The sequence below is a fragment of the Arachis duranensis genome, chromosome 1 (genome assembly GCF_000817695.3).
Source record: "Arachis duranensis cultivar V14167 chromosome 1, aradu.V14167.gnm2.J7QH, whole genome shotgun sequence".
NCBI lineage: Eukaryota > Viridiplantae > Streptophyta > Magnoliopsida > Fabales > Fabaceae > Arachis > Arachis duranensis.
In genome coordinates, this window is record NC_029772.3 from 71,186,301 (window position 1) to 71,195,174 (window position 8,874).

Here is an 8,874-nt window from a genome sequence, read left to right on the forward strand (position 1 = left end):
GTAACAGAGATTACAACAGGGCAAGCAGTAAAACAAGTAGAAATTTAGAATCCACAATGCAAAACATGCCTCTTGGTCATTTATTTTGTCCTCTTCAACTATTCCACTCCTGAGAAATCCAAAACTTGTCTTCTTATTTTTGTCAAATGTTTAAATTGACAGTAACTAACTCTTTTTTTTTACGCAAAAAGTATTAGTCTCTAACATTTTCTTATATAATTATATTTATCTGTTTATGTCTTTATTTATGTATTTATAATTGGATTTTGTATTGATTACCAAACACCAGCTATTAGCGTTTGAGAAGTGAAATCAATTGAATTAAAGTGAAAAAGGAAAAACTTGGAAAATGCAGCCCCACCAATGGGGTGTCTCGGTCTATTATATGCGCTGGTGCCTAGTGTTTTCATGGTGTGGCACTGCCATCATCAAAATTATAAAACCTCATATTTACACACTCTCTCTCTAGTCAGGAGTCAGGACCAGTTGTTTTATAATTTGATAAAAACGTGAATTCAGCCAACAAAGTTTGTGTTTGTGTGTTTTGTTCTCTCTCTCTCTCTCTCTCTTTCCTTCTCTTTTGTATGGACATGAAAGGATATTCAGTTTCCTCGACAACAAATCATAGGAATAAGCCATTTTTTGCAGCTTCCATTCACACAACAAAACAACAACTAACAAGACCCCAAAAGATTCATTCTTTCAAATTGGCTTCTTTTTCTTATTCTTATTCTATACCTATGCTATTACCGTCCCTTGTTCTGTTGCTTCTTCTTGTTCCTTCAGTACACTCTAATTCAACTTACCACATTGCCACCAACAACTCTTTTACGCCATTCTTGCGTTTAAAGAGAATAAGACAGCATTTGAGCAAGATCAACAGACCTCCTCTCAAGACAATTCAGGCATTCCCTCTTTTTATTATTCTCATGAATTTTAGTGATCTGAGTTTTATGTTTATTCTTTTCTTTTTCTTTTTCTGGCTGCAGAGTCCAGATGGAGACTTGATAGATTGTGTCTTATCTCATCAGCAACCAGCTTTTGACCATCCTAACCTTAAAGGACAAAAACCATTGGTAATAAATTTCATCCAAACTCATTTGATTTCATTTTAAAAGAAAAAAAAAATGGAATATTCCAAATGAGAGTGAGAGAGTTTGAGAGGTTTAAGGTTTAACAGGAGCCACCAGAGAGGCCAAAGGGATATGAAGAAAACAATGATAATGTAACTGAGAGCTTCTTCCACCAGCTTTGGACTCATTCCGGTGAATCATGTCCTCATGGAACCATTCCAATCCGAAGAACAACTGAACAGGACATTCTCCGGTCCAGTTCTATCCGGCGATTCGGAAGAAAGCCGAGAGGCGTACGCCGAGACTCAACCGCCTCCGGCCATGAGGTTACTTTTGCATTTCGACTCATTTGCTTTCATCCTACTTTTCTCTTTTTTGAGTTCAATAATTCAAATGATTGTGAAATGCTGCAGCATGCAGTTGTGTTTGTGAATGGAGAACAATACTATGGAGCAAAAGCAAGCATAAATGTGTGGGCCCCAATAGTAACTGATCAATATGAATTCAGCTTATCACAAATATGGGTTATTGGTGGATCCTTTGATAATAATCTCAATACCATTGAAGCTGGATGGCAGGTATGTCTATTCTTCATCATATTCTTAATTCCATTCAATCATCACCCATATCAATATTCCCTAATAACCTTCTATTCTTTCAGGTCAGTCCTGAGCTATATGGAGATAATTACCCTAGGTTCTTCACTTATTGGACAGTAAGTATTGCAATTAATTTTTTTTTTATTTTCAATAAATTCTCAATTTCGTCCCTAACTTAGAATAAAATAAAAAACCAACAGAAAATATGTTTTTTTTCTTATTTCCAAATTTGTTTGAAAAAAAAAAAGAGAAAACAAAAGATAAAAATAAAAAACAAAAATTTGTTGTTACTGTTTTCTTTTTTTTTTTTTTACAAAATTTAAAAAAACAAAAGATACCAAAAATAAAAACACAAACTAAATGCACCTTATAGCTATTTTTTGGGATATTATTTTTCTTTTATTATTTTTGTAGGCTCATATTTACTTTGCCACCTAACTGATTTGTTCTACTTAACAGACAGATGCATATCAAACAACAGGATGCTACAACTTACTATGTTCAGGATTTGTCCAAACTAACAACAGAATAGCAATAGGGGCTGCAATCAACCCAAGATCAGCTTACAATGGAAGACAATTTGACATTGGAATAATGGTTTGGAAGGTGAACATTAATAACACTTTCCTTTTCTTTCATTTAATTCAATAATTCAGCATCAATTAAAGAGAAAAATAAGGTCCATTTCATTAAACACACAATGCTTACATAAAAGGTGATTTGTTAATTGTTTCTAATATATTTCACAAATTCTAGCATTCTTTGACAAAAAAAGTTAGACATGCATAATCCAATGAAGGCACATAAAAATTTGTATCTATGTAAAGCAATAATTGGGTTTGCTTTCTTTTCTTTTTTCTTTCTTTTGAATTTGTATTCATTTTACTGTTATTGAAATGGAAGATTCCCTTGCTTTCCTTGTACTAGTTAGTGTCATTCATATTGGGGTCCTGTTCACAACTCTATACAGGGTCCTTTCCCTTATACCTTTATTAAAGCAACACTTCACAGCTCAACCTTTGCCTTTTTTTCTCGACCCTAAAAAAATTTAAAGCAAAACTTTCCTTCCTGCTTTCTTTTTCTCATTTATGCTTTCTTCCATTGCTATTATTAGTAGTGTTGAACAGCCAATTCTTTGTAATAACATCTAAATTAATAAGTTTTGTGTTTGTAATTATTATGCCTACAAAATAGTGAATGTTACACTCAAGTTTTATAATAATAAGTCGTATATATTTTGTCTATTACTTGTTATCCGTTACTATTAATGTTTCTATTTAATAATTGTTTTAAGATAAAAATACATAAATATGGTGGAATTGCATATTTTTTAGATGAAGACAAATACTTGAACATGAAAATTATCAATAAAGTTTAACCGAATTTTTCATTTATCCAAAATTTAGGAGTTGTATAGATAAAATCATTTATCCAAAATTGTATTGAGACTCTTACCAAACAACAATTTTGAAAATGTATCAAAAAGATGATAGTGACAGATAAAAAAGACAAAGGAATAATATGAATATCTGATTGCACTTAATTAGTAAATTTTAGTAGAGAAATATTTGAGAATCAATATCTTTTATTTATATTAGTCAATACTTTGAGTTAACAGTTTATTTTTATATTTTTAAAATTTAAAATTTAAAATTTAGTATTTAAGATTTATAATTAATTAAGTGCTAGTAAAAAATAATAAATTTTGTTAGTCATGATACACTGCTCATTTTAATAATTAATATATACTATGATGAAATTCTAAGGATATTCTTAATTAATAATATGAAGAAAATTTGTATGTGGTGTGTAGGACCCCAAGCATGGACATTGGTGGTTGGAATTTGGGTCAGGGCTACTAGTGGGATACTGGCCAGCATTCTTGTTTAGTCACTTGAGAAGCCATGCAAACATGGTTCAATTTGGTGGAGAGATAGTGAACTCAAGATCAAGGGGTTACCACACAGGCACACAAATGGGGAGTGGCCATTTTGCTGAGGAAGGTTTTAGAAAAGCAGCATATTTTAGGAACCTACAAGTTGTTGATTGGGACAACAACTTGCTCCCTCTTTCTAATATTCACAAACTTGCTGATCATTCCAATTGCTATGACATTAGGGAAGGGACAAATCATGTTTGGGGAACTTACTTTTATTATGGAGGTCCTGGAAGGAATGTTAGATGCCCTTGAAATAAACAAGCTCTTTAAGTATAGGTTTCTCTATTATAATTATAAATATATATTCTTTTTCTTTTTGTTCCATTTTGCCCTTTTGGGGGGTTTTTGGTTTCATTATAAGCTGATAAGTGATCACATATGGTTTGGCTATATTTGTTATTATTGCCATAGTTTTTTTTTTCTTTTTAACTAATAGGTTAGAGAATTTATTTTTGTTTTTTTGTGGGTATGATGTAAATCTATGAAAAAAGGTATGTGATTGTTTGTCAATTTATAACAGTAAATTTGAGGAGTGTTATGTTTGTTTCTCTATTGAAATTAGTATTTAATTTTCACACATCAACCGTATAAAAATATTTTATGCAATTATCGTGTATTGACATATTTAATGGAAGTAACTCATTTTTAAATTTACTACTAATAAATTATTAAAATTAAACTCCTGGCATTATCAAAGAAATAAATCTTACATTCTTCTTTGAATAAAAGACAAATAGGTCTCTGGCCTTTTAAAACATAGACATTTTCGTTTTTCAAGATTGAAAAATACATTTCGATCCCTCACCATGTAAATTCCGTGACAATTATGTCTTTCCATGGAATTGATACTCGAAACGGTAACGGAGATTGCTGAGGTGGACGGGTGAAGAGTGATGTGTCCGTTACGGTTGCTGAAGTGGATGGGAAACAAATTGTTGAAGGACAAATTGATCCTTAATGGCCAAAACGACCCCGTATGCATCCCCCACTTTCATGCACATCATCCCAGACCTCTTCTTCTTCTTCTTCTTCCATGGCAGTTTCATCGTGCCCTTTCTTCCTCTCTCGTCTCACAGACCTTTCACTCCACAACCCTCTCCACCCTCCAAAACGAGTGTGAACGATGAAGGTTTGATCCTGATTTCACTTCGGTGCTTAACCTAACGTGGCTCAAGTTTCGTGGATGCCGTGAGATAACGGAGGCAGGAATGGCCGCTGTTGGCGAAAACTGCAAGGCGTTGAAGAAGCTATCTTGCGCTTTGTGCGTGCTCGGCATTAAGGGAATCAACGCTGTCGTTAGCCGTTGTCATGGTTTGGAAGAGCTCTCCGTTAAGCGGCTGTGTGGGACCCACGATGGCGAGGAGGCGGTTGGTTCCGGAACGACGTTGGTGACTTCTGTTTGCTTGAAGGAGATCGTGAATGGCCAGAGTCTTGCACCCCTTATGATTGGGTCAAAAAGGTTTCGATCTTTGAAGGTAATTGGGTGTTTGGGGGGATTGGGATGACACCCTTGAGAAGATTGGGAACCTCCACGCTGCGTTGGTTGATGTTCACCTTGAGAAGATTCAAGTTAGCAATGTGGGTCTTGTGGGTTTGTGTTTGAGTTTGGACACTTTGCACATTGTAAAAATCGTTGAGTGCTCAAATGTGGGTCTCAATCTACTTGCTGAGAACTGCAGGATGTTGAAAAAGTTTCACGGTGATGGGTGGAGAACCAATAGGATTGGTAATGATGGTTTGATTTCTGTTGCCAAACACTGCATTAACTTACAGGAACTTACTTTAATTGGTATCTATCCAACATCTTCGAGTCTTGAGGCAATTGCTTCCAAATGCAAGGCTTTGGAGAGGTTGGCACTTTGTGGGCTTATGTTGCACTCAAGAAGCTTTGCATTAAGGGGTGCCATATATCCAATGTGGGGATTGAAGCTCTTGCTTCTGGTTGCCCCAATTTCATTAAGTTTTCTGAGTAGCTAGTAGCTTTGTTTCTACTGCTGTTAGTTAGATGCATTTGCTAATAACCTCGATTGGTTCTGTTCGGCTGTTCTTATTATTTGTGTTGATGGTGATACTAGCTTTGTATTACAAGAAGAAGAAGAAGAAGAAGAAGAAGAAGAAGAAAAAAAGAAGAATTTTGAGGGACGAAAATGTCCACTTTTTAAAAGGTCAGGGACCTATTTGTCTTTTATTCTTTTTCTTTTGATGATGAAGTTGATTTAGGATTCGTTTGAAAAGCTTTAAGATCTATTTTTTTAAACTTTTGACTTGTAAAAATTCACATCAATAGTATTTGGAACAGTTTTTTAAATATATATATATATTTGGTTACATTTAGATATGATTTTCATTTTTCTAAAAATTATTTAAGAGTTTTTGAATATTTATTTATTACACAATTTTAAAACAAGTATTTCTACAATAACTTTTTAAATACAAAATAACTTATTTATAAGCTACTTTTAATATAAGTCCTTATATTTTAAACTCTTTTTTTAAAAGAACTTAATTAAGTTATTCACCCAAAATTAGAGGAATAAAACTAATATATATGCATAAGATCTATTTGATCTACTAAATGAGCGAACTATTATCTATTTATAATATATAAAATTTGATACCAATTCTTTGTATATTGAATTTAAGCAATCTTTTTTTTTAATGATGTCATGTCCTTAATTTTAGGTTTAATTACTCTGCTGGTTTTTATAGTTTCGCAAAATTTTTACTAAAGTCTCTATACTTTTTTTTTCTTTTAATTGAGTCCTTGCATTAAAATTTTTTTTTGATTGGTCCCTACACTTTTTTTTCTTTTTATTTGGGTCTCTGCACCAAAATTTTTTTTAGTTGGGTCCCTATAAAATTAAGCCATTTACTACCAAGAGGGACCTAATTAAAAAAAAAATTGGTACAGGAAATCAATTAAAAAGAAAAAACTATAAGAACCTAATTAAAAATTTCGCAAAACTATAGGGACTAACAGAATAATTAAACCTTAATTTTAATTACTTAAAACTTAAAAATGTTAAATCAATTTTTAGTAAAATATGTAAAAAAAATTAAAACAATAACTCTTATAATTAATTAATTTATTACATATTGTGATTCAATAAAAATACAAAGTATTAATTAAATTAAATATAATAAACATCTACTTTAAAAGTGTCATAGTAATAATATTATCACAATAAATTTTAAGTTATAAAATATTCAAATTTCATACTACTTGTCCTGCTTATATATCATACATAAGACTCTTACATACATTTTTTATTTCACAATTTATGATTCTCGCCTATAAAAAAATATTTACACTAACAAATAAAAAAGAACCTATCTACCTAGAAATGATACTTTTAGATAATTAGGTATAAAATAAAAATATTTATTACATTTTTAAATCAAATTTACAAAAAAATACCCTTATTATTTTCACTATTTATATTTTTTATTATTTTATAATATTTTACATTTAATTATATTTTAAAATCCTTATAATTATACTCATTTAATTCTATTTACATCAAAAATACAATTTTGATAATTTTCTAACACTATTTTGAGTTGTATCACTCACGACATTATCTGAGAAAGTAGACTAAAAAAATATTAANTTGAAAAAATGTATGCACTAAGAGAAGAAAAATAAATAGATATAAAAAAATTCATAAAAATATAAAAAATAAAGTTTTTGTGCTACCACATTAAATATATTACAGATTCAAATTATAAAAAATTCTATCAAATTATACTTATCATAAAAAATCCATCAAATTATAAATTACTAATTCAATAATTAATATAGTTTTAAAATTAAATTAAAGGTTTCAAATCAAAGTGTTACAATAATTTTTATACTATTTGATAGAGAATAAAAAAAATTATTGGGCACAACTGCCTTAAATCTAATTAATTACACTCTAAAACATCAATGACATTGAAATGCCATCTCAATTGAAAAATTTATATAACCTCACTTATATTTGAAGTCAAAGTAAATAATTTCAATTTTAAAAAAGGCTCTCAACAATACACTATTAATCTATTACCAAGACATTTATCTCAACAAAAATACTGAAACTCAATCTCTACAGCAAATAAAACATGTAATAATACTACAACAATTTTATTTGTTCAAAATATCATTTATATTTTTTATTTATATTTTTTATTATAGGAACCAATTTTACCAACACTAATATTATCTGACCTACATGACATACCAATCAAGAGATTAAAGAAAAAGAAAAATAAATGAATGTAAGATACATCTTTATAGGAAGAATATTCATACAAAGTGGAACAAAAAGACAATAGAAAATACATACAAATCAACAATTCAGAAAGAACATGTCTTCACAAGAACATATGATAGAAAGAAGAAAAAACCAACTCCAACAATAATTAAAAGTAAAAAAAGAGGACAAATAAACACCACATAAAAAGACTAAATCTGTCAATTAAAACAAATGCGAAAATAAAAATAGCAAATGAAGATGTAATTTTATACAACTTTAAGATAAAAAGCTTTTGTATTACAAAATATTTAAAATAAAAACATATCAAATTTAATATTAGATTGTATATATTTTAATTAACAAAAATATTATTTATACATTAAAATTAGTCACCAAAATCAGTCATAATATATTTATATATAAATATATGTGTTGTTTAATTTATTTTTAATATATATTTTATATTTTAATATATATTTTATACTAATAACTAATTTTAGTGGTTGATTTTAGTATACATATAACATAATCGTTTAATTAATTGCTAAACAATATAATACTTACTAAAATATAATATATACTATTCTGAATTTATTATTTATTCATGCCGTGTGCGGGTGTCATTCTAGTTGTCTATACTTTTATATGCTTCCTTACAAAGCCAATGCTAATTAAATTGATAGTTAATTAATACGTATTATACTTCCTATAGAACCTTTATAGCATGTGTGAGGAACAACCAAGAACCAAAGCCTTAAAGCACCTATAATGGTGAGTTCCTCTTTTATTTTTTTTGACACACAGAAACTCTAATCATTAGAGGAGAGAAGAAATGAGTTCCTGCATGGGTCTTAAGGTGAGGGAGTTCCTCTAAAGAGGGACTCAAATTAACCAATAATAATTTATTATTTGGCAAGTTATTTTTAAAAAAATAATAATATAAAATATGAAATAATTAAATAATTATATTAAATAATAAAATAATAATTAAATTAGTAATAATTATAATAAAAATTATATTAAATAAT

At 29.6% G+C, this 8,874-nt stretch overlaps 1 protein-coding gene and 1 pseudogene across 1 annotated transcript; both read left to right on the forward strand.

Moving 5' to 3' along the window:
* Nucleotides 1-382: 382 nt before the first annotated feature.
* LOC107491338 (uncharacterized) lies at nt 383-4,169 on the forward strand. The gene is made up of 7 exons (XM_016112186.3): nt 383-905; nt 990-1,076; nt 1,181-1,399; nt 1,487-1,651; nt 1,735-1,788; nt 2,132-2,278; nt 3,486-4,169. Exons 1-7 carry the CDS (start codon nt 585-587, stop codon nt 3,861-3,863), a joined length of 1,371 nt encoding a protein of 456 aa, XP_015967672.1. The 5' UTR covers nt 383-584; the 3' UTR covers nt 3,864-4,169.
* A 399-nt stretch (nt 4,170-4,568) lies between these two features.
* LOC107491395 (F-box protein SKIP2-like) lies at nt 4,569-5,584 on the forward strand (annotated as a pseudogene).
* Nucleotides 5,585-8,874: the final 3,290 nt, after the last annotated feature.

Excerpts from the sequence above, each read along its gene's own strand:
- LOC107491338 (XM_016112186.3), top strand. The coding sequence starts at position 585 with ATGGACATGAAAGGATATTCAGTTTCCTCGACAACAAATCATAGGAAT. Across the intron at positions 1,400-1,486 it reads CAACCGCCTCCGGCCATGAG|CATGCAGTTGTGTTTGTGAA; the intron begins GTTACTTTTGCA and ends GAAATGCTGCAG. Across the intron at positions 1,789-2,131 it reads GGTTCTTCACTTATTGGACA|ACAGATGCATATCAAACAAC; the intron begins GTAAGTATTGCA and ends TCTACTTAACAG.